The sequence below is a fragment of the Hevea brasiliensis genome, chromosome 4, assembly GCF_030052815.1.
Source record: "Hevea brasiliensis isolate MT/VB/25A 57/8 chromosome 4, ASM3005281v1, whole genome shotgun sequence".
Lineage (NCBI taxonomy): Eukaryota > Viridiplantae > Streptophyta > Magnoliopsida > Malpighiales > Euphorbiaceae > Hevea > Hevea brasiliensis.
Genome location: NC_079496.1, coordinates 115796996 through 115822800, shown reverse-complemented (window position 1 = coordinate 115822800; position 25805 = coordinate 115796996). Strand labels below are relative to the sequence as shown.

The 25805-nt window shown below is 33.8% G+C and overlaps 2 protein-coding genes and 1 pseudogene across 8 annotated transcripts; 2 read left to right on the top strand and 1 right to left on the bottom strand.

The window, feature by feature from the left end:
* Nucleotides 1-8627: 8627 nt before the first annotated feature.
* LOC110657274 (glycosyltransferase BC10-like) lies at nucleotides 8628-11443 on the bottom strand. Of its 2 annotated transcripts, none has more exons than XM_058144789.1 (11): nucleotides 11204-11443; nucleotides 10700-11106; nucleotides 10304-10402; nucleotides 10102-10202; nucleotides 9950-10021; nucleotides 9756-9846; nucleotides 9587-9667; nucleotides 9389-9448; nucleotides 9129-9251; nucleotides 8944-8982; nucleotides 8628-8849 (listed from the first exon to the last, which is right to left on the bottom strand). In XM_058144789.1, the coding sequence occupies exons 2-11, from the start codon at nucleotides 11039-11041 to the stop codon at nucleotides 8724-8726; spliced, it is 1134 nt and encodes a 377-aa protein (XP_058000772.1). In that variant the 5' UTR covers nucleotides 11042-11106; nucleotides 11204-11443; the 3' UTR covers nucleotides 8628-8723. The 2 variants fall into 2 exon arrangements, with proteins under 2 accessions (XP_058000772.1, XP_021670130.1); XM_021814438.2 differs by having other exon boundaries at nucleotides 10700-11073.
* Nucleotides 11444-11666: 223 nt separating this feature from the next.
* Nucleotides 11667-17375, top strand: LOC110657321 (protein ACTIVITY OF BC1 COMPLEX KINASE 1, chloroplastic-like; annotated as a pseudogene).
* Nucleotides 17376-18432: 1057 nt separating this feature from the next.
* LOC110657323 (uncharacterized) lies at nucleotides 18433-25453 on the top strand. Of its 6 annotated transcripts, none has more exons than XM_021814478.2 (13): nucleotides 18433-18587; nucleotides 18950-19146; nucleotides 19267-19364; nucleotides 20039-20197; nucleotides 20509-20730; nucleotides 20892-20969; nucleotides 22257-22858; nucleotides 22976-23086; nucleotides 23177-23664; nucleotides 23860-24028; nucleotides 24456-24695; nucleotides 24793-24927; nucleotides 25021-25453. In XM_021814478.2, exons 3-13 carry the CDS (start codon nucleotides 19274-19276, stop codon nucleotides 25168-25170), a joined length of 2445 nt encoding a protein of 814 aa, XP_021670170.2. In that variant the 5' UTR covers nucleotides 18433-18587; nucleotides 18950-19146; nucleotides 19267-19273; the 3' UTR covers nucleotides 25171-25453. The 6 variants fall into 6 exon arrangements, with proteins under 6 accessions (XP_021670170.2, XP_021670172.2, XP_021670173.2 ...); XM_021814480.2 differs by having other exon boundaries at nucleotides 24456-24699; nucleotides 25021-25165; XM_021814481.2 differs by lacking the exon at nucleotides 20509-20730.
* The last annotated feature ends 352 nt before the right edge of the window (nucleotides 25454-25805 follow it).

Genomic DNA, 25805 nt, shown 5'->3' with positions numbered 1-25805 from the left:
TCTTTTGACTTATTATGGCTGTGAACTATATTATGAATGAAATCAAATATTTTCAATGCAATGAGAATGGATTTACTTAAATATTTTGCAATTATCATAAATTATGGAGATTGGTTGGATTTGTGATGTTTTGAGTTTTGGTGGTTGCAATTGGGTTGAAATGAATTATTTGGAAGTATTTTTACAGGTGTTTGAAGAACTGTTTTTCCCAAATATATACGGCATTCTGCCGAAAATTTTTCAAAATTTGCATAAAAATAAAAGTGGACAAAAATTTTAACTAGTCTTTAAACTTTAAGTAAATGTTTTTAATACCTGCTATAAAAGCTCACCACTTTCAAAAAGTAAGAAAAAAGTTTTTAAAGAAAAAAAGTTTTTAAAATCCCATGTAGTATATTTAATGGGTTACCGGTAGGCAAAGTACGGTAATTCATTAGATGTACTACGTGATTATGTTACATCTTACTGAGGGATAGGGTGTGACATGTTTAGTGGTATCAGAGCATGGTTTTGAAATGAATTTTGATTGTGCATGTACACATTTCCTTTAATAAGTACAACTGCTCAAGTGTCCTAAATTGATACATATGACATATTTGCATCATAAATATGAATTAATGGAGAGAATTCTCCTTGTTTAGGTTATCCCGAGAAAAGAAAATTTTCTGAATAGAAATGGAAGAGGGGAATAAACCAGTAGAACAATCAGATATGGTTGATGCATAAGAGGAGGTCTCAGCTCCTCGGAGTGTCGAAGGCTTGACTGTACCAATTTCACGGGTACAAATCACTGCACAAGTGGCACAGCAAATGGCCATCTTCTTCCAATAAATGGCTGATAGTTTGTCAGCCCAAGCTCAAACCTAAGCTCAAGCCCAAGTACAGACTCAACCCCCACAAGGCCAGTATGAAATAAAAAAGAGTGAGAAATCTATGGGTCAGAACTCGAATAGGCAATTGGGGAAAAGAAAAAAATTTGAGGAACCCCAAATTTATAGATATGACAGAGGCGGATCTTCAAGGTGAAAGCAATCGAGAACCCGTTGGCAAAGAATTCGAAGTTCCTACCCTATCCGTGTCTGTGAAGTATGTGGCAAGTTACACAGAGGTATTTACTATAAGGTTACTGGAGCTTACTTCAATTGTGGTGGAATCGGGCATTACGCCCGAGATTGTACTAGTGCATATCGATTTATGCCACATACTACACCAGAGGAATCAGTCCAAGGTTCTGATTTTAGAGGCTCATTAATAGTCAGTAGGGGCAGAGGCAGAAGTAGAGACAACACTTCGCGTAATCCTAGCACAATGGACCAACCTGAGCAGAGGAATACACTAGAAAGATTGAATGTCATGCATCGAGGGGAAGAAGCAGAGACTTCGGATGTAGTTGCCGGTACGTTCTTAACTTTTGAAATGAATAATTATGTACTATTTTATTCCAACTCTACTTATTTATATGTTAATACTAAAATTATATGTTCTACTGCTATTTCCTTGCATGAAAATATATTTTGATGTATTAGTAATTAGTCTTTTAGGATAAGAATTACGATAATAAGTGTGATTGGAATTAATTTTGAAAAAGTTTATAGTGAGAGACATCTCCTAGACTACAATAAATTATAAAGTTAATTATTAAGCCTAATTAGGTAAGGCAAGAGGACCTAAAAGTAAGTTATAGTAATATAACTACCTTAGATGCGGGTAACGGTATTACTACTGATAGATGTCAGTGGGTACCATAATGAAAATAAGTTTAAGATATTAGTGGATTTGAAAGAAATAAGATATAGGAAAGTTTGATCTACTGGGATGTATCGTAGTAACTATGCAATATTCTTGATATTTGTGCTGTAAGCTGCAGATTACAATACTGACTTGAGATTTATTGTGTAGAGCTACGTACTACCCTATAATGCACCAAGATAAGAATAGTTACAAACGGCATCTGTTTTGGTAAAATTCTGCCAGGACAGAATTTTATTATTGGGAGGGAGTTTGAAAATCCTAACTCGGGATTTAAAACTCTAAAGTTAGAATATCGAAAGGTTATAGTACAGTACAAAATCAAGTAATGACTACACATCAGTGCAAAATAAGCTATGGAATATTAATAGATAAAAGAGTTATGGAAGTAAAAAGTTGAATAATTAGTTTAGATATAATAAAGAAATATTACGAATATTATCAAGATTATTGACTAGAATGGTCAGAAAACCAATGATTAGGTAAATAGTATTGGTTAAAGTGCTATGGACTATTATTTAGACTATGAAGCTATGTAGAAATGTAAGAAAAATATGAAAAAATAACACGTATGACTATTTGTGGACAGATAGTGGACACAATTTCGAGGAAGAAATTTCTTTTAAGGGGGGAGAATTGTAATACCCCTATTTGCATAGCCTGGTAAATTATACTGTTTCGGTGACTGGTGTCGGTCCAGACAATTAAGAGGATTAGAAATATGTTTAAGACACCTAGAAAAATCCTGAATGAAAATAATTAGTAATTGTCAAATAGTTAAGTATAAAGAAGAAAAACAAAGCACAAGAAGTTAAATGAGCTGAGAGTCACAGCGATGGGTGACCTTCCCAGGAAATGATTGCGAGGTCAGTCTTAGCTCAAATTTCGGACCGAAAAATGTGACGCCGCGGTCCTTAGGACTATTGCAAACATAGTGGAAAAGAGAAAATCACGAAAAAGAGTTGTTAAGCAAGTCAAATAATTAGGTCAGGGATCTATAAGAAATACCGAATAGCTTGCAAACCGGATTGAACCGGTGAGGGACGATTTGGTCAATTCACCCCTAGAGCTGACTCCTGACTTAATTGTCAAATAAAATAGGAAGAAAAAAATTAAAAAATTAATAGAAAAATAAATACAAAAGAAAAAGAAAAAGGAAAAAGAAAAAGTTTATTACATCATTCTTACCTCATTGGATGACATCATCATGATGTCAAAACTCATTTTAATTTTCCTACCTAAATAGACCAAGTCAAAAGCATTTTTTAAAGAAATAAAATACCTAAAAAAAAAGAAAAGAAAAATCATTTTGGTCTTTTTCCCTAGTTACCACCCCACCTCTCTCTCGCTCTCCACCATGGATGAACCTCCATGAAAGCTTGAGTTCAAGCTTTAAAACAACCATTTAACCCTACTTTGACCCTAAATTAGTCCATAAAAACTTGTTAGATCAACTTGAGAAAGCTTTAGAAGAAGGAAAGAAAACAAGGAAAAAGCAGCAGAGTGAGCTGCTGATTGTTGGGACTACTCTAAGGCTTTTGTACTGGTATTTAGTTATACCCTTATAATTAGTTGATGTAAATAATGTTATAGTCATATGTATTTTTTTATAATTGAGCAGTTGTACAGTCATATGTAAAAACATTATCTTTTGGCTTGTTATGGCTGTGAACTATATTGTGAATGAAATCAAATATTTTCAATGCAATGAGAATGGATTTACTTAAATATTTTGCAATTTTCATAAATTATGGAGATTGGTTGGATTTGTGATGATTTGAGTTTTGGTGGTTGCAATTGGGTTGAAATGAATTATTTAGAAGTGTTTTTACAGGTGTTTGAAGAACTGTTTTTCTCAAATATAGACGACACTCTACCGAAAATTTTTCAAAATTTGCTTAAAAATAAAAATGTACAAAAATTTTAACTAGTCTTTAAACTTTAAGTAAATGTTTTTAATACCTGCTATAAAAGCTCACCACTTTCAAAAAGTAAAAAAAAAAAGTTTTTAAAATCCCTTGTAGTATATTTAATGGGTTACCGGTAGGCGAAGTACGGTAATTCATTAGATGTACTACGGGATCATGTTACATCTTACTGAGGGGTAGGGTGTGACACAATTCTCGAATAAAACAAACTTTACTATAAATTATTCAATAATATTAAGCAACTATGGAGCTCATAATATAACTTAACAATCTAAAAAAGAAAAAAAAAATCAACTTCAAAATCCTAATATAGAGAAGTTGAGGTTTGACTACCTATTGTCCATATCATTCATTAGTTTCATTGTTAACCTAAAGGAATATCAACAACTTATTAAATCATGGAAAGAGGAAGCTATTATTGCTACCTTGATTAAGAAACGACAAAGAAAGAACTAAAAACGCTAGAATTGAAAAGGATGGCTACTGTTCCTCGTTCTTCTCCTTTACTTGGAATAGAGCTTGCAAGTTGAAAAAGAGAAATATGGCTCATGAGAAGGATCTGTTGTGAATAGGGACTTATGGCATGTGAAAGTGATGTAATTTAGCAAAAATTATAATTGGAGAGTTAGGTTTTTGTAAGAGTTTTCAATTCCCCTGTTCCTGCTCTAACACCCGAGGTTTGGTATTTTAACCTCTTTACTCTGTTTCCTTTTTAATATGTAGAAAATTCTACTTTTTGTTTTTTACTTTTCTTTCTTTCTTTTTATTATTTGTTGTTTTATTATGATTGGACCAAATGTTATAATTTTCACCTCTTAAAAGAAATTTCATCCTCGAAATTTATATATCTAGTGGAACAAACAAGTGTGGGTACTAAGCCCACATATCATCCTCTCTCTCTCCTAAGTACTTTCTTTTTTAGAGTGGTTGCTCCAACGAATCTTAACTAATAGAACCACTTTGTTCCTCAAGACTTTCTATTCTCTGCCAATAATTTTCATTGGTTCTTTCTCATAAGTCAAAATTGTTATTAATTTTTGTATTTTAATAAAATTAATTATTTAATTTTTATATTTTAAAAATATATTATTTAGATTATATATTTTATTTTCGTTCAATTATTTAATTCTTTAAATACATTTTCCATTAGTTAATATATCTAATAAGTCGATTCCATCATATATATTATATTTTGAATCTATAATAAATTAAATTTAAAAAAAAAACATTTAATATCCTCTGACTATCATTTTTAAGAAAAAAATATATATATATATATATCAACAATAATTTCAACAATTCTAAACAGACTCGACCTATATTTTTGATATAGGCGCAACTCATATGTAACACCCTTATATGCATAGCCTAGTATATTTCACTATTCCGGTGACCGGTATCGGTCCGGACAATTAAGAAAATTAGAACCACATCTAAGACACATAGATAAGCCCTGATTGCAAATAAGTAGTGATTGTCAGATAGTTAAATATAAATAAGGAAAACAGAACATAAAAAGTTAAATGAGCCGGGAGTCACAGCGATGGGTGACCTTCCCGGGAAGTGACTGCGAGGTCAGTCTTAACCTGAATTTTGAACGAAAAAATGTGACGCCGCGGTCCTTAGGACTACTGCAAACACAGTGGAAAAGAGAAAATCACAGAAAAGAATTGTTAAGTAGGTCAAATAATTATGTTAGGAATCCGGAAGAAATATCGAATAATGTGCAAACCGGATTAAACTGACGAGGGGCGATTTGGTCAATTCACCCCTAGAACTGACTCCTGACCTAATTGTTTAATAAAATTGGAGAAAAGAAAATTTCGAAATCGGGAATTAAATTAAAGAAATAAAGAAAAATAATTGAAAAAGAAAAAGAAAAGAAAACTTTATTTACATCATGCTTATCTCACAAATATGTTATCATAAATGGATTTTCTTATTTTCCACCAATTTTGACCAAGTCAATTAAGTAAAAATACACCTAAAATACATAAAATTAAAACAAAAAAATTCACTCTTCTCTCCCACAAGTTTCGGCAGCCTCACCCTCTCTCTCTCCTCCATTGCTAAAACCACCATTAAAGCTTAGCAAAGCTTGAGTTCACCCAACTAAACCCTAAAATTCCCCAAATTTAAACCACAAAAGCTTGTTATCTTCACTTGAGGAGGCATTAGAAGAAGGAAAGAAAAGAAGAAAAGGAAGAAAGTGAAGAATTGAACATCAAAGAAAGGTTAATAGTTTGAATTAAAAAATTTTAATTTATTACTTGTGTTCTTGGTGTAAGTAACTTAGAAATTAACTTAAAATCAAAAGAAAACAATTGTTGGAGAACCAAAGGGAATTTCAGCCAGCTTATGTTAGGGTTTGAAATGAATAATTTTGATGCAATTGATTGGTTATTTTGGTTGAATGAAGTATGTAGACATTGAATATGCACCTTGGATTTCATTAGATATTAAATTTATGTAATTAGGGTTCTTGGCATCTTGGAAAATTGGGAAAAATTTGTGGAATTGGTCAATTGGTGCCATTGACCTTACTTGAGTTGAGAAATGGTTAATTGTGACCATTTGTGGTGTGTGTGAATTGCTAGAACCAAGTTACAATTCGGATTTGGTTAGTGATCAGATTCTGGCAGCTTGACCTAGGTCCTTTTCAGGGATCAAAACTGAAAATTTACTAATCCAATTGGTGTGAGGCCAGTTGGGAATAAAACTAGACACATAATGGACCATTTTTCATTTAGGAAGCATGCCCAGAAAATAACCATAGCCTAGTGAACAATTAGGTCAAAATTGGGTATAGTGCACTGCCACTGTACCAAAATGACCAAATAAACAGTTTTTGTTCATTTGGCCATAACTGGAGCTATACAGGTCCAAATGGCCTGATTTTTGTGGTATTGGAAAGGTATGACATAGCACTACAACTTTCATGACTAACACTATCCCAAATTCTGTCCATAACCCAGTCTTTTTGCCACCCAAATTTAGTAATTCAAAACTGCCAGAACCAAATTAGGTGCCCAAAAATTCTGGGTAGACCAATCCTGCCAGCCATGTTCAAATGGCCATAACTTGGGCTACAAAACTCCAAATGGAGTGATTCAAAAAAGAGAATTAAAGTTAAGCCAATAAGGAACAAGTTTTATGAAAAACACTTTGCCAAATTCTAACAGAAACATGACCAATAGAACAGTACAAAATAGGACACCAAATCTAGAAAATTTGAAATTGTGCTTAGAAAACCTAAAAATCTAAGGAGCAACTAAAACCAACAAAATTGGTAACCAAAATGTGGTATGTGGGTAAAATTGAAATTCCCATACCTATTAAGCATAAGAAAGTCAACAATTTGACTTGAATAGTATCGTGAATAGTAACCCCGAAATACAAATTTGCAAAGAACGTTAATTTAAACATATTAGGGCTAGACATAAGTAATTGTGAATTTATTTATTGGATTTATTATAATTTGTGATACTGAAATACTGTAAAATTGTGTGTTTCAGTTGAAAAAAATACTGGGAAAGAATCTGAATCACCGAGTCAAGGCCTAGAGGCGACTCGTACGAGGTTTGTGCACAACATAAAATTTTTCTGTAAATTCTCTTGACAATTTGTTTTGATGAATAAATTGTGATTTATTTTGATTGCAAATTTGTGACTGAAATGAATATTATGCTTTTGACCTAAATTGCTGGAAATTTAATTGTATGTGTTTGAATTGTCAATAAATGTTAAGTAAATTGCTAAAATAGTTTTGAAACCAGAGTGTCATGACCATATATTTGAATGCCTCACTAGCATGACTAGTGGGAGGAATTAGTTTTGAATTTTGATTCCCTCTCTGACTGAAGTGTTGAGGTGTGTGCCAGTAGAGGAAGAAATTGAATGGGTACCCATAGATTGAGCTAGCTAGCCTTGAGATTCCTCATAAGCCTTCGGTTATTGAGATGAACATTGTTCTGATAGCATGATATAACTGTGTGTTTTTATGAAATCTGTTTTGAGACTTCCTAAATGAGATTGTTTTGGACTAAAAATTTATAAATTATATTTTATATCTATTTTTCATTTTCAGTACCATATTTGAATAAATGTGATTGAATTATGCATAAAATGTTATTTTAGTATGTTGTGCACCACTGAGTCATAGTAATCAGTGATGACTGTTCATTACTGTCGCAGGTAGAGAGACTGGTAGAGCAGCTGAATGAGCTGCTAAGGAGTACTGAGCTACTTTTGGATATTTTATCGGGTATAATTTTATACCCTTATTGTATATATTCATTTTGATGTAAATAACTGTATTTACCTTTGTAAATGGGTCTTGAGCATATTGTACATATTTTGTAATAATATTATTTTGAACTTCTTGATATAATTTTTGTGTTGATGAATGTAAATGAATTTTTCTTTAATACAATGTGTAAGAATTTAATTATTACTAATTTTGGAAATAATTGAATTGACATTTTGAGTTGTGAAATATTGATTTGAATTATGGAGTTGGGAGAAATTGGGTTGAGTTGAATTTGGTGGTTGATTTTGGTTGAAGTGTTATATTAGAAGTGTTTTCAATAGGCAAAATTTTTTTGTTTTCTCAAATACAGTCGGCACTCTGCTGAAATTTTCCTAAAATTTGCGGAAAAATGGAAATGGATAAAAATTTTACATGACTTTTAAACCTTAATTAAATATTTTAAATTCCTACAAAAAACGCTCACCACTTCCAAAAAGTAAGAAAATAGTTTTAAAATCACTTGTAATAAATTTAATGGGTTATCGGTAGGCGAAGTACGGTAATTCATTAGGTATACTACGAGATTATGTTATGCCTTACAGAAGGGTAAGGTATGACATCATATCCTTTTGATCTTTTTGTATTTTTTCTTGGAATTGTGCCCTCAATGGAATGAAATTAAATCACTGCTAAAAAAAAAGGACAATAATAACTTGAGACCGTTAGGCGGTGGATTTACATGTGCATTTGCTTGCCATTGTAGTCGAAACCGAAGAATACAATAAAACAAATAAATCCTATATTGTTGAATAGTTAGAGAAAAGGAACATCAATTTATCTAGAGTTTCTGGATAGAACTTTCTAGCAAATAAAAAGCAGGGTCGCCTCAGTCCATTCCACAAACAGGGTGTCCTTCTCACTCTCTGCATTTGCAAATAAATATAACCCGCTTCAATGAAAACATTTTCATATCTTGTTTAGCCATTTAATCCAATACTGCAAAAACAAACTCCATACCGTTGCATCACTTGTGAGATGCAAGGCCTCATCAGTAGACTACAATGGGTAAGAAAATAACTCCATCAATAAGTATAGCTGATATAAGCTCGATCTTATATAAAACAAGTTTAATACTACTTATAGCGGAGATTCACACTCTCTTGTATAAAGTCCACCTTGCACCAAAGGATACGCAGTCATACCGTAATGTCTTTCAGGAGGTCGTAGGCAATGTCAGGGGCCCTATAAGCTTTTGGATGCCATTTTCTTTCAGACCAATCAACGTATGTTACTGACCATTTAGCAATCCCATTGGGATCAATCATCTGAACGACAAGAAATAGCAAAATGATTATCAAACTGAATATGTTTTTCAGGTTTATGAAGTTTAGAGTTCGAGTTTTAATAAAAACCGAAAGGAAATGACAAAGAATTGTAGAGGTTTAAGGTTTCCAGTACTGACATTAAAAAGGGTTGGCAAGTAATGCTCATCAGCATAGCAGTTGCGCCCATCCATGTTTGGCTGCAAACACAACAACACAAATGCAAGATATAAACAATTAGTATTCAATTTCCATCTATGATCAATGGGAAAATTCTTGTTTATATCTGATTTAAAAGACATAAAGTGTATGATGAGACTTATATGTATTTTTCTTACCTTGCAGTAGAGCCTAAATTTTGTGTAATACAAGAAGTCTGACATAACTACTATAGCATGCTGCCGCTTCATGGTGAACCACTGGAAGTATCAAATTATAATTTAGCTGAAACCTACAAGATCAGAAAAATGATTCAGTACAAAAACCTTGAACCAACACTTAAATTACCTGTGATCCCTTTCGAAAATCCTTCTTGTCAACTTCAGGCATCATATGCTCTGAATACCTGCCACTTCCATCAGGGCCAAGGTCTTCGAAGCTATAGAGAGAGACGATTATAAGGAAATAACAGGTTAATGTTTCCTTCTTCTTCTTCATTAGCAGCGATAATGCATCCTTACAGAAGACAACAACTTGCATACCTTTCAATATAGCTAACGTTTGTGAACATGAGATAATTATACACATAGTCAAAGGTATGCAGCGGCACACAACTGAAAAAACAAAAGAATTAGACACTCTTTCATCACGGGAAGATAGAGAAGTAAAGTTGCATATTCTGTAAGAGAAATACCTTTCAGAGAGCAAGACAAACTGTTGGTTATTAGGATCTAAAAGTGCACGAGCCAGTAGTCTCTTCTCTGCATCAACCATGGAAATTTTTCCCCATTCCACCTGTAAGTAATAACATTTTTTTTCGGTTTACCAATGAAATTATTGTGAAAGAAACTTGGAAAAGTGCTCGGCAACTACAGGTGAAGCAATTGATCTATTACCTTTTCACTGCGAATGTCTCTGCCAACAAAAAAACGACTCACATGAACGGCTGTTTCCCTAGAAGCATGCACATAAACTGAGAATCTATCTTCATGGCCCTGCCGAAAGGTTGAAATAGTTGTGAAAGCTAATTAATTAAAGAAATAAGAAAGACACCTACTAGGGAACAGTCTTTGCTTTTTTTTTTTTTTTTTAAGTAGCTTTCGTGCATGGAGATCAGTGCTCTCGCGGGTGTCGAATCTAAATAGTTTTCCTTCAATTTTGATGATGTAAAGACAGAACATGGTCTCAAGCTATTTATTATGAAATTTATTATCCTTGTCTAACCTATGGTTATTATTGGGCTCATTAATTGGGTCTCTATTGCATTAAAAAAAAAAAAAAGAAAGGCTTACATAAAAGAAGCTATCCCAGAGTCTCTCAAAGGGTAATGAGCCTGGAGTCAAAAACATGAAAGCAATTTTGGGGTTATTTGAATAAAGAGGGGGTTTCTTGAGAATTTCCCTAATCACAACGTGAGATGCAGTCTCGTCATCAGTTAATTCCCTGGAAGGAATAATCTGAGGCTTCTCGTACCAAGTACAACTCTTGGAGGCCGGAAACAAGTAGCAGGACGCAGAGCTTCCGGGTCGAGAAACAGATGCAACGATCAAGAAAATGCTCACAATACAAACCATTACAATTATCCTCTTTGCCCTCTTCAGATTCTGTGCCCGTTGGTGTCGATACCCAGACATCACTGCTACTGGAAAATGCCTCTCCTCTCACACTGCTTTGCCATGCATTAATCCAATCAAACACCCTTCATTATTATAAAGCAACAGAAAAAAAATGATAATATTATCGATTTTCAAGCTCATATGATATTAATGAAGAAGAAGAAGGGAGAAATGACAAACCTTATTGATGAGAATGGAAATCTGGAATCGTGCAAGCACAAAAGTAGGGTTAATGATTTATTAGAATGATAATGATACCATAATAATAATTACTTGGTAATTAAGTAGTTATTAGTACGTGTTCACTCTCTCCTCTCTTTCAGTGTCTCCTTCCTTAAAAATGCTCACAGTTGCAGACTGAACCCTGCTAATTTCTCCACGTAATTAGTATCAAATTTAAATTTTCGGATCATATATACATGAATTTATTTCATGTGCCATTTTTCTATCTTTGACTTTTCTTCTGTCCTTTATGACAGTGATAATATTGTTTTTTAGGAAAAAATAATTTTTCTTTTTCTTTTTTTTTTTTTAACTATATATATAGTAGATTAGATTTTTTATGATTTATTTCAAAATTAAATGGTTTTATATATTTTCTCAAAATATTTAATGATCCACCAAACCGAAACGCAGAAAGACACGTGGCAGCAACCAAAGTCTACGTGTTCGAACTGTTAGCTACTTTCCTCTCTCTCCACCCTGCAGCTTTTCACGATGGATTTGGTTTTTCCAAATTGCATAAACGCACCATCTTTCTCCGCTTATAATCACGTAAAAAACTACACTATCAACGTTCCAAGATTTCACACTTAACGGTTCAAACAAGAAACAGATGCTCGCCGATTCGAGTTTCGAGTCTTGCGGCGGCGCCGTTCACGGCTGAAAATTCCAGAACTGGAACCGCCACCTCAGACACGGGGACTAATAAGAACTCAGCGTCAACGACGGAGAATGAGAACAAAGCTTTCTTTACAGTTGCTAGGTAAGTCTCGCGTCGCTATGGAGCCGCTCCACATTGAGCGCAGAGTCTGCATTCCTTTTCGCAAGTACTCTCCCGAGACAGTATGAATCATAATATACCATCAATTTATCATTTTTTTTTTAGATTAACAGCATGTTTGCTATGAACAAATTTAAGACTCCGTTTGGATAGGATAGGTGTGTATTTGAAATGACGGCGGATTTGGATTTGTGTTACATGTGAGAAATTAGAAAATGTCAAACATAATATCAAATTCAAATACCTAATCTTTTGAAATTTACACCAATCTTAAATTTTGACTTGATTCAAATAGATAGAATTTGTATGTGATACATTTGCAAATGGGATAAATTCCATATTCACTTGTTCTGCACGTAATGTTAAATAAATTTCAGGTTCCTAACATTTGATATGAGAATGATTTTTTGTTGCTGTGAAAATAGGTGAGGAATAAGGTGTTGGAATCTAGAGGGGCTACAATGTCTCTTATGTTACGTGGAGGGGAGATAGCTTGGAATTTGGGATTGTACTGGTCTTCCTTGACGTATGATTGCTTGGTAGTAAGGGACAAAGAGGTTGTTCCATATCTTGCTTGTCAGCTGAGGAACCTCTTGTGCGAATTAGGGCCTTCTTTTATCAAGGCTGGGCAGGTTTATCACATGTTAATCCCTAAGAACTTATGGGTTCATTGAATTATTCTCTGCCATTTTAATTTTTATAATTTTAAATTGCAAATTCTTTTTGTGACTTTTTGAATTTCAGGATGGATTTCTCAATTTACCTGATAGTAGTTTTAGACGTCAGCATTCACTTGATTATTTACGCCTTTTGCCAGTTTCTCGCCAACAGGCCTGATATCATTAGAGAAGATTACATGAATGACCTCTGCATTCTTCAGGATGATGTTCCTCCTTTCCCCAAGCAGGTAAAAGCATATGCTTTACTGGCAATTAGTTTGTATATGCAATGAGTCTATTTCCTTGTAGCATTCCCTGGATTGCATTGTTTTGCGTAACTAGTTTGAATAATTTTATAGGTAGAAGAGGAATTGGGCCAATCTCTTGAAGCTGTATTCACTAAAATTTCAATACAAACAATAGCAGCTGCAAGCTTGGGTCAAGTTTACTGAGCAACCTTACGAGATACAGGCGAGGATGATTCAATTAAGATTCTGTAAGGTTAATAGTAGGCAAGCTATCTTGCCAAGGGTATTTTTTTTTAGTTTTTTTTCCTTTTCCTTGTGTTCTTTAAATGTACATTAGATGATTAATAGAACATACACTAATAACATATGTACTGTGGATGATGTACCTTATTTCATTTTCTGTAATTGCAAGTTTATGACTGTTTTACTCTTTATAAATGTAAAGTGTGTCACGAGGTGGGGCAGTAAATATTATAAAAGGTTGCTGGAAACAGTAAGCTTTAAATTAGAAGACAAACATCTAGGTGTTAAAAATTGCTCTTGCAGGATATATCAAGGTACTGCAAAATTTTCTATATAAAAAATATAGAGTCATTTTATTTGCAGGTGCAAAGGCCTGAAATAGAGCCTATAATCTGCCGGGATCTTTTTCTGTTCATAACTCTTGCTTCATTCCTAATTGGTATCAGCTTACAGAAATTGGGATGCAATTCTGAGCTGATAGTTGATGAATTCAGTGAGAAACTTTTGGAGGAGCTTGATTACCCCTTGGTATTTTTCAAAACCATCCTTAATAATCATGTTTTACACCTTTAAACCTACATAAAGAGTTATCATGAGCCAAAACATGTCCCAGCATTTTGTACACTTGATATCTATTTCCACGGCAGCCAAACTGATAGATTTTTTTCCCTTTCCCCTTTAGCAAAGATATATATATGTTTTTTTATATGTTTTACTGATAGTTCCATTTTCTTACTCAGGAAGCCCGAAATACTGAAGATTTCCTGGAAAACTTCAAAGACGATCCTATTGTTAAAATTCCTCAGGTTTACAGAAAGCTTTCTGGTTCACAAGATTTAGTAATGGAGTGGATAGATGGTATTTGGTGCACAGACCCACAGGTTTGGCTATCAAAATCATTGTGCACATTCTGTCTCTTCTTCTTCTTCTTCTTCTTCTTTTTTTTTTCAATGCATGAGATAACGTATTGCTTGATGTAACTCAGGCTATCAAGGAAGCTGGCCTTGATGTAAATGGATTTTTAACAGTTGGGTTGAGTGCTGCTTTGCGGCAATTGCCAGAGTTTGGGTTATTTCATGGAGATCCACATCCTGGGAATATTTTTGCTATGTGAGATAGACGTATTGCATATGTGAACTTTGAGAATGTTGCAGTACTTAGTCAGGTGACGTGTTTGTTTCCAAGACATGCAGGAAGAAAGACACATCCATGTAAAATAAGGCCTCATTTCTCCTTAAATTTTAAAGTTTAACATATACGGGAACTGATGTTAAAGAGGAGAATGACTCTTAAGCATTGCTTAATGTTAGTATAGAAGGAAATTATTTTAACACATCAAGTGGGAAACTGTAACTTCTAGTTAATTTTACTTACATTGAAGCATTCATTTTTACTGCCTTGCGTACTGACATGATTTCTATATTTCAGCAAAATAAGCAAATCCTGATTGATGCTATTGTGCATGCTGTAAGTGAGGCCTATGCTGAGATGGCAAATGATTTCACTAGGCTTGGCTTCTTGGCTAGTGGAACTGATGTCTCTCCTATCATTCCAGCTTTGGAAGCAATTTGGCAGAATTCAGTTGGGAAAGGACTTTCTGATTTCAATTTCAGAAGTGTTACTAGTAATTTTATGGCCTGTAATCCTTCTTTCAGCTTTTACTCTAGTTTGTTTGCTGACACAATACAACATATCACTGGATGATTCCATAATCTTTGTCACAGAATCATTGGATTCGACATAGCTAATTTGGGGTTTTAAATAATTAAATGCTTGTCATAATTAGACTTTAATTACACTAATCATGAGTTACTATTCAGTATATACTCTGCAGGGAAATTTAAGCAGTTGATTTACAATTATCCTATCCGTATACCAGAGCAATTTTCCCTTGTTATCCGTTCTTTATTGACTCAAGAGGGCATCTGTTTCACCCTGAAGCCAGATTTTAAATTTCTTAAGGTGAAGATTTATCTTTCCTTTCTTCTATTTACCTTTTCTTTTCATAATTGTTTAATGTTTCCTTTGTTGCAGCTTATGGGCATTTTTATTGTTATATTGCATTGGAAGAGTGTATGGCTTGTAATCTTTTCATAGTTTGATCCAGCTTGATCAGTACAGGGTTTTTTTGGCTCTTAAAATGCTTGAATGCTTGTGTTACACTTTGTCTAATCAAAAGTTTCATTTCATATCTGATTAGGTTGCCTACCCATATGTGGCAAAGCACCTACCAACGGACCCAAATCCAGCTCTTCATGAACGCCTGATACAGGTGAGTTCAAATCTATTCTTAGCTACAAGTTATCTCCTGCATATAAGGTTTAGGGTGCATATATTTTACTTTTTAAAACTTATATTTAGATGTTGTTTTCTAGAGTCATTCTGTGCCTGTTGCCTATAAATGGATTATTTTTCACTTTCAGAAACTGTCATTACTACAATATTGCATGAGTACTGGAGAATTTATTAACCAACTTTGGTGTATCGGTGTTATTTTTGTTTTCTGTCCTCCATATACTTATCACATCACCATGGTTCTTACTTGCCACTGGGTCCACATTGGCTTGACATGCTAATACATCGATTTGCATATCATGATTTGTGTATATAGTGGCCAGACTTTCTCATTATTCATTGTACATTATACTCTAAAGTTTCATTTGTTTCACGAAAAATAATTCATATTTGAAAAATATTTTTCATGGAAATCATTTTCTCAGAAAATGTTTATAAAAATATTTCCGTTGTTTGGTATAACATTCAAAATCAGTTGGAAAATAGTTTTTAATGTTTAGAAAATCATTTAGAAAGTGAAGTTGGGAAAATGACTTCCTGTTTTGAAAATGAGAAGTCATTTTCCCTCTTTTAAGGGTTTTTTTTGGACCAATAATTTATTTTCTTTTAATCAAAATTTATTTTCCTTCAAACAATAAAATTTAATTTTTGATTAGTGAACAGAATTAAATTTAATCCTTTACTTTGCAATGGTAAAGTTTTCTTGAAATGCTATGTGAAATTCACAGAAGGAACATTAAACAGTGGGTTACTTCTAAATTCATCATTTTCTTAACGCCCACAGTATTGCAAAGTCACTGAATAAAAAACAATAACATGATTCCCTGGCGTCTATCATTAAGAGGAGTAGCATAACTCTTGATTCGAATGTGCCGTAATATCCAAACAATAGCTCTTGGAGAGTCAAGGCTTAACCCATGTGAACAGGGACACACCTGCCATGCCCCAAGTGCTGAGTGGTACTAATTGGGAACGCTGACTGAGTGATTGGTTAAGTTTGAATGCCTAATCAGTAATGATTTGCTCTTCTGTGGCAGCTTTTGTTTAAAGATGGTGTTTTCCAGTGGAAACGGCTTGAAAGCCTTATTGTTGTTGCAAAGGAGAATGTAGCTAAGATGAGCAGCAACCCTGCATTGCAAGTAAAGAATATGTCTCTATCTTTTCATGGCCCAATACAACTAATTTTGCTTCAGATTTTGAAGAAGCTATTTTAACCTGTATATATTTTCGCTCATCAGGCAAAATTCAAGAAATTTGCAGGTGGTAAGGAAGCTAGATCTGACAGACACTATACGAGACGGAGCTTGTCTTTTCTTTACTGATGAAGGAATTCTTACACAGCTGCTTTTGTCCCTGACTGAAGATTCAAAACTTCACATTGAAGAGGTTTGTCCGTAGTGTGTATAACTTGTTTTCATGTTAAAGCTGTAAATGCCATTCTTTTGACACAATTTTTGGATTCGTTAATCTGTATTCTGAAATGCCATTTGTCTTCTGTAGCTTATGGATGTTTATAAACTGATTGAGGATGAAGTAGATATACCCTCAGTCGCTGTCGAAGTTGTACGAGGTAAAGTATCGTCGACCTTTTGGATACGATTGACCCATTGCTGTTGAATTAGTTGTTCCGTTTGCATAATAAAGCCAAATTCCTTCTTTCTTTTCCTCTTATTCTACTCTTGCCACTCAGAAATTTTATGCCTTTCGAATTGCAGGCATTCCAACTGTTATCCGGGATCTCATGCTTTCATGGAGCGATTCTGTCCGATCTGATAGATGATTAATGCTTGGTGCAACAACATAAAAATTATAAGGGGTGTAGCTACTATAAACTTTTATTTATGCGCGCACTTTAATTGATACTCTATAAATCTTAATATAAATATTTGATTTAAATGCTGGCAGACTTGTTCTTGTAGAAGGTTAAGTTTAAGCTAAGAATTAAACTATACATAACAAAAAAATAATTCTAGCATGTTTAAAGTTGAGTTTGAAATTAGAACATGTCAAGTGTTTTGACATTGTTGTTAAATTACTGTTTTAAAAAATTAATTTTTTTTTAAATATTTTTTAATTAAAAAATTAAAAATTAATTGAAAATTAAATTTAATATATTGTACTTATAAAAATATTAAAATAATAAAATAATTTTTAAAAATTATTTTCTTAATAATATTTAAAATTATATTTTTTTTCTTAGAAAACGCCTTTAACTTTTCAACTTCAATGTCAATAGGATACTAAAAGTTTATATTTCAGACATTAGAGAATCGATTTGGTCTCCCTTTGCAGCCTATCCTATGAGTTGAGTCCAATTGGAATTAGTGGTCCGATTTGATAATCTAATCCTATTTAGCCCGCTTGTTAAGAAAAGTTATAAAATTTTTTTATCATTAGATTCCATCAAATCTAAAGCCCGAACGCATTGTTTTCGATTTCAAATTATCCTTAAAATCAGGCTTATGCCATTCAATTTAAGACCCTCTCAACCAAAATCGTTAATCGGTATGTGGCTAGGACTACTATGGGCTACATGCCAAAACACAAAAGTTGAAGGTCTCAATTAAAAAAGATAATTTTGTAAGGAATTCAGTGATAAAAACTTCTAAAGCTTGAAATTGGGTTTAGCCTAAGCTATTAAGATAAGGGTTTGATTTAGCTAATTATTATTAATTTTTTTATTTAAAATATATATATTTTAATTTATAAGTCAATTTAAAATTAAATAATTAATTATTTATTTGATAAAATTAAAAATTTTAATTTATTAAGATGATATTAAAATAAAAATAATATTTATCTTTTTATAAAATATTAAAATAATATAATTTTTTACTTAATTGATACAATTTTAAAATAAGTTATTTATTATTTATTTTTAAGTAAATTTTTAACTAATGAGTTTTTTTTTTTTTTTTTTTTGACTGAGTTAACGAATCCAAATTTACTTGTTACAGTTAATAGGTTTACCAAACAACATCTAAGATTAACTTTTAATAAATAAAAAGTGGAATCGAATTTCAGGTTGCACATTGCAGTTGCTCATGTTGCGAGAGTGAAACCAGGAAAGAATTCATCTCGGACATTCGGTGGCTTTCGTCTCTGCGATTTCCCAGGTGAACCCTAATTTTCTCTTCGCTAGTACTTATAATTACATCAAACATTGAGACAAATTTTAATTATTCGCCTTATTTGGTGAATTACATTGAATTTTATTAATTTTGTGTGGTCTTGAACTCCAATTCTCTCAAATTTTGGGAAAATAAAAGAACTGGGAATGGATTTCTCCATTGTGATTCTTGACCTTTTTTTTTCTTTTTTTTTTTTTGTAAATGATTTTTATTTGTCTAAATCTCCTACCCCAACTAAGTTTTGAACGCTTTTGAGCCTTTGCCCCCCCTCAATTTTAATATTGGATGTTAAACATAGTATTGGATTGAAATAAACTGGAATTTATTTCTGTTTTGTCTGTGGGCAGTTTCATTCATGAAGAGTGGAGAGAAAATATCTTTCTTTGGACACAGAAATGTACCACTTTCTATCGCTGTTCTTGCCGCATTCTATAGATCAAAATTATATAATCTGTATCGGTGAATATAGCCGGTGATCTTATTCCTGTATAAAGTTGGGTTGGCATGTGGAGTCGCTAACTTATTAGTTAGCAACATCTTTTGGGTAGGAAATTTTGTGGCTTTTTATTTTTAATTTTTTGTATTTTTTTAATGCCATTTAAATGAATTATATTTGATAAAAGGCTTGTTGCTTTTCTGAGTTCTTGTTATTCTTTTTCATCAGGAAAACCATGCCCCGTAAAGTAAACTATGGGGTTGATTATGATGAAGATTATGATGATTATGAGGATTACGACTATGAATATTATGTGGAGGACAATGGTCAGTAACAAAGCAATTATATGGATGTCTCTGTGTGTATACATACATTCATACGTTGATTTGAAAATTTGAATTCCCCTTCTTGTTGTTTTAACCAGGCTTCTGCTTTTGATCCTTTCTTTCTTAAGCCAGCTGCCTTCCTATTTTTGTACTGAATATGTTGGACATTCGAGCTTTTATAAGTATTCTAGACTTCTTTTTGCTTAAGATACTTATTGTATGTTAAAAAGCAAATTAAATAGAAATTGAGGGTGAGTTTTGAGAAGGGGGGGGCGGGGGTGTTGTGTCGACAGCAAGCGATAGCAGTATTGAATATAAGATGGAAGATTTATGTATATACCAATAGAGATAAAATTTGATCATTACCATAGAGTTTTCTAGAATCTGTTTATTAGATCATTGCCTCTCTCCCATTACTACTTGGTTGGCATCTAATCATGCCTGGCTTTTGTCACATCCTGTGGGTTGCTGTTGGCCTTTCTGGGCATCTTCTTCTTGCTCTCTCTATCTTTGTACCTGCATGAGATGCTTGATTTGCAAATAGTGTCTTTGGTCTTTTATTAGAAGTATTCAACTTCTCCTGCCATCACATAATCACTCAAACAATCAACTAGGTTTCTGATATTCTGTATATTCTACATATGCAACATGCTTGACTTTTTTTTCTGCAATAGGTGAAGCACGCGAGCCTAAGCAAGAACTTACTAGGCGTGGGCAGTGGTCTTGCGCCATTTGCACGTATGATAATGACGAGAATATGTCTGCATGTGACATTTGTGGGGTGATTCGTAATCCTACTGAGGGCAACTACATCAACAGTGATAAGAGAACAGGTGTGCAAGTTTTTTCTTTGGCTACAGTTTATATGCATTTAATGTTCTATGAAGATGTGAGCAACTGTGTGGATTGATCTTCATGCAGTCTAATTCCAATGTTACATGGAAATCTTTTTTTTTTTTTTTTTGGCTTCCTGGACAAGTTTAGGACATAAAACTGTCAGGCATGGGACATGGTTATGGCAGTGACTCCCATGTCTGATATGTTTTTTGGTTTGATACTGCGCAGAGAGCTTGCATCACAGTCCTTGTTAGTTGGTTTCTTTCCAAATTGTTCTCCTTTTATAGAATAGATCTCTTTCATGCAGCTGACAGTATGTGCAAGGATTCTGGCGTATCCATATTGGCCAAGTCTCTTTTTGCATCATTGCCACATCGGACACCCCACAAGCCTGTAATAGCTCAACTGCAGAAAGATGATTTTATGACAAAAGGGGGCAGTAACTTTCTCAACTGTGAGAATTTCCAAGGAAATTTTCATGAGTTCCATAAGGCTTTTAGTTCTCATAGTCACTCCCACATTAAAATAGGTCTAAACATGTTCGAGAACTGTAGATATTATACACTGTAGTTCTTAAACTTGAATATCCTTTGTCTAAGCTTCTGGCACTGAAGTTGGAGTCATTTTGCCATTTTGCTTTTTGAAAATGTCATATGATATGCTCTAACCTTGCACCTATTAATTATACAGCTCCTTTCAAGTTTGATGTCCCATCTCCAGATGATTTGGTTTCTAATGGATTGCATTCCTCGAAAAGGGGCTCAAGAGGTATCCTTCTATGGATGCAAATTTGATAGATCACTTTATATCCAGCGTTAAGAAAATCTTCTTTTTTTTTTTTTTTTTTTTGCCCCCCCCGACTGTCAAGAAAATCAATTTAAAAAATTTTCACTTTATCTAGCCATATGAAGAACTAGGAGACTGTGCATATTTGCAAATGAGAGCTTAAGTATGTGTAGAAGCATTCTCATGTAGTGGTGTCCTCTTTTTGTTGAGTGTCGCATAATTTCATAATCAAAAGAACAAGGAAGCCACTGTTTTGGGGCCAGTGAATTAAAGGCATTTTTCTAGTTTAAGTTTTATCATGGTAAGATCAATTCCATTTGTTTACTATTTTTCAATGCACAAATGAATGTCTTGTCTAGCAGAAGTAGAGGCTGAGTGAAATATTGTTATTGCAACTTGTAAAGTCTGGGGTATGATCTAACAAATGTATAGGCAAGTCATGTTCTATTCTGATGACTTATATGAAAAATGTGAGTTAAAGAATTAAAAGAAAGAAATGGTATCTCTTGTATTGAAAAATATGTCTGATTAGATGACCATATGTTCCACATGCAACTGCAACAAGTGAAAATATAATGTTTTAAAGTATCTTCTGATCAACCTTGTAGTTTCAGCTATATGGTGTTTAAGAATTTTAAGGATTGCATTGGATTCTGGGATAATTAGAAAACACTTTCTCTTTATTTATGTTACAATTTTATTTTCTAGTAAATTAAGAGGATTTTTTCTGCTGCATATTATGTAGAGCATGACTTGGAGGAGAGTAGTACAACATGACTTAGAAGCATTACACATTTCTGAGGATTTAACCCAAAATCGTTCAGAGTGGAAAAAGCGAATCCATATAGCCGACCCCAAATTTTTGGGATAAAGGCTTAGTTGAGTTGAGTTGAGTTGTATATTATGTAGAGCATACTGCCTTTTCTACAATACCACTGAGTTGGCCTTTTTAGGATACTGAAATTTTGAAATTTTATTTTATTTCTTTTTATATAAGAATTTGTGGCAATTGGCAAGTCCCCTATCTGATAGCTTTCTAAATTAATTCAACTTAGAGACTTGCTTATAACAATGGACATGTATTTAATTTTCGTTTTATGCAAACTTAAATGTTCTTGTATTTGTGCATGTACAATTTTGTTCCTTATCATCGTCCTGTTTCCCTGAAAATATTGATCTCAATGTGATGTTCTATTTTGTGTGAATTCTTAAGTCCCATTTTGTAAATGCAGTTTTGCTTCATTTTGATTCTCTGCTTTTTGCTTGTAGCCAATTCTCTCTATCTCAAATATCCAAGAGGTTCTTTGGGCATAAATGAGAAGAATGGTGCAAATAATGCACAATCCACTGTCAAAAGGCCAGATAGTTCTTCTCTTTTGATGCCAAAAGGCAAACAAGGTAGTGTGAATGAGAGCATTTATGCAATGAATGGAATGGCCTGTACGCAGTCAAGTTTTGAAAGTTCAGATAGTTCTTCTGCACTTATGCCAAAGTCTGGACCTAATAGTATGGACAAAAGCAATTGTTCAAAGAATGATTCACTCAGCATCCGATCAGGTGATGAAACTTCAGAGAGCTCATCTTCATTGATGCCAAAAGGCAAAAATAGTAATGAAACATCAGAGAGCTCATCTTCATTGATTCCAAAGGGCAAACATAAAAGTTCGGATGATAGCAGTTCGTCTTCAACGATTATGGCTGAGCCTCATAGGCTTACCAGTAATTTGAACAAGATGACTTTGTCTGATAAATCTCAAAATGTGACCAGCAATAATGCTTCAAAAATCAAGTCACATAAACAGTATGAACCTGATAAATGGATGCTACCTGACAAAGCAGCAGACCAGTTGACTCAACTGAATCTTGCAATTGTAAGTCAGACCTTGGTTTTAGTCATATAATCCAGCGAACTGAGCTGTTAATCCCCTTGATATGAATATTTAGATAAAATATCTAATTGTTGAACCTAACCTAATATGTCATTGCAGGTTGGCCATGTTGATTCTGGAAAATCAACACTTTCTGGTAGATTGCTACATCTTTTAGGACGAATAACCCAAAAAGAAATGCACAAATATGAAAAAGAAGCCAAGTTACAGGTAATGTCACAAGGATTTTGTGTGTTATATGCTCATGTTGTTAAAAGAAACTTGTTTTGGCTGGATTGACATAATTTTTAATTCAAGCAGGGAAAGGGGTCGTTTGCTTATGCTTGGGCATTGGATGAGAGTCCTGAAGAAAGGGAAAGAGGAATAACTATGACAGTGGCCGTTGCTTATTTTGATTCCAAAAAATATCACGTCGTTGTGCTTGATTCCCCAGGCCACAAAGATTTTGTTCCAAACATGATATCTGGGGCAACACAAGCTGATGCTGCAATTCTTGTTATCGATGCCTCTACTGGTGCTTTTGAAGCTGGTATGGACAGCAAGAAGGGCCAAACGAGAGAGCATGCACAACTCATTAGAAGTTTTGGTGTTGATCAAATTATAGTTGCAATTAACAAAATGGATGCTGTGGACTACTCCGAGGATCGGTTTAAATTGGTTAGAGCACAACTTGGAACATTTCTCCATTCTTGTGGGTTTAAGGATTCCCTAGTGTCATGGATTCCATTAAGTGCCATGAAAAATCAAAATTTAGTATCAGCTCCTTCTGATGTCCATTTGTCATCCTGGTGAGTTCACTTGATTACGTAACAGTTCAGGTTATTACTCCTTTTGTAGTAGGACTTTCACCTTTTTAATTTACACAAACTTCTTACCTTAGTATGAAGCTGGGAATTTTCTGAAAAATGCCAATTTCATTTAAATATAATAATAAAAAAAAAACTGCAGGATTTTGATGATTGACCATAGTAATTGAATTGCAGGTATAAGGGACCTTGTCTGTTGGATGCAATTGATTCTTTTCAACCTCCTACAAGAGATTTCTCAAAACCTCTGCTTATGCCCATATGTGATGTTATTAAATCACCTTCATTGGGACAGGTGTCAGCCTGTGGTAAATTAGAGGCTGGAGCTCTTCGGACCGGAACAAAAGTATGTAATTTTACTACTAGTAATCACTTTAATAATGGTAAATTTGGAAAATCATTCTGAAAAAGAAGAGGTGGTAGTGCCTTGTCATTGGGAATTTCCCTAGTAAAATCCATTGAACCTGTAGATGCTTGTCATGCATAGAAAATTAAGTCCTTTGTTTTTTTTTGGCTTTTTTTTTCTTTTACTTGTAGAGTTTGCTGCATCATTGGGGAAAATGTCATTATGACTTTGTGTAGGTCTAGTGCTTGTATTAATTTAATATTATATCTAGGACTAGAATGCAGATGATTATTTGTTTTAATAAAAATTATTCTGGTAACCTTTTTGATGAATTTGTATTGGAATTAAATAAATTAAACTTTTTTTCTTACTTGTATTAGTATAACTGTGGCTTTAATGAGTGGTTGGTCTGTGGTGATGGATGCAGGTTTTGGTTATGCCATCAGCAGATGTAGGGACTGTACGCTCCCTAGAGCGTGATTCTCAGGCTTGTTCTGTTGCAAGGGCAGGAGATAATGTGGCTGTCAGTCTATTGGGCATTGATGGGAATCATGTGATGGCAGGTGGTGTTCTTTGTCACCCTGACTTCCCAGTTTCTGTTGCGAAACATTTGGAGTTGAGGGTGCTGGTTTTAGATTTTGCAACCCCAATTTTGATTGGCACTCAAGTAAGTAAGCTCCTATTTACCAGACATCATCTTACTTTTTCTTTTCAGAGTGTTGGCTTTTGAGGTGACGTTCTAATCTTCTAAATGGAACTTACAGCTGGAATTTCATGTACACCATGCAAAAGAGGCTGCAAGGGTAGCAAGAATTGTATCATTACTCGATCCAAAGACTGGCAAGGTGACAAAGAAGGCACCTCGCTGTCTTACTTCAAAGCAACAAGCAGTGATTGAGGTGAATTAAAGATGCAAGATAATTGCTTTGCTTAAAATTTTCCCTGTAACAGCGCCAAAGTTGGTCTTACCTTTGTCTGTTGTCTAATTTCAGGTTGTTTTGCATGGGCCAGTTTGTGTGCAAGAGTTCTCAAGTTGCAAAGCTCTTGGAAGGGCATCTCTGAGGGTATCAGGTAGAACGATTGCTTTAGGTGTTGTAACCAAGATAATTGAGGATCAGGAGGAGCAGCTGCTATTACTTTAGAGAGATTCCTTAATGGTTGCCACAGGTGACAACCTCGAAATTGAAAGTCGCAAAAAAATGCTAAAAGTGGAGTTAAATCTGGTGCAACAGTAACAGTTCATTTTTTAGTTATATATTTAACTGTATTACTTTGATGTCAATATGCCTGTACAATGGAATTAGCAGTGCCCATGTATTGATTTTTTCTATGCTGTGTCAGCAGAGGTATACTATATTATGTTTGCTACACCGTAATGTAACATCCAATATAAAATTTAATTGCATTACATTGCATTATGAACCATGAATTGATGATGAGGTGATGATTGTTTAGAATTTGGCTGCTTATATTTGTAAGATAGGATAGTTTAAGCTCAACATATACGAAGTATGTGCTTGTGCAATTGTCATATACTTGAAAGCAAAGACATGCTTGTCGTGTCCAACTGCATCATTGCTTTTAGGGAACTAAAAGTGGAATAATTAAAGTATATTCTCTTCTTTTAGTGCTAGTTTTATTAAGGGAATTCATCTAATGTGCTTTCTCTGTTAGTTTTATTAAAGTTGACTTATCGTAATGAATGAGATTATATATCAAATGAAGAAATCTATTTGTAAATGAGTTATATCAGAAAAATTATCTGTAAATGAAATAA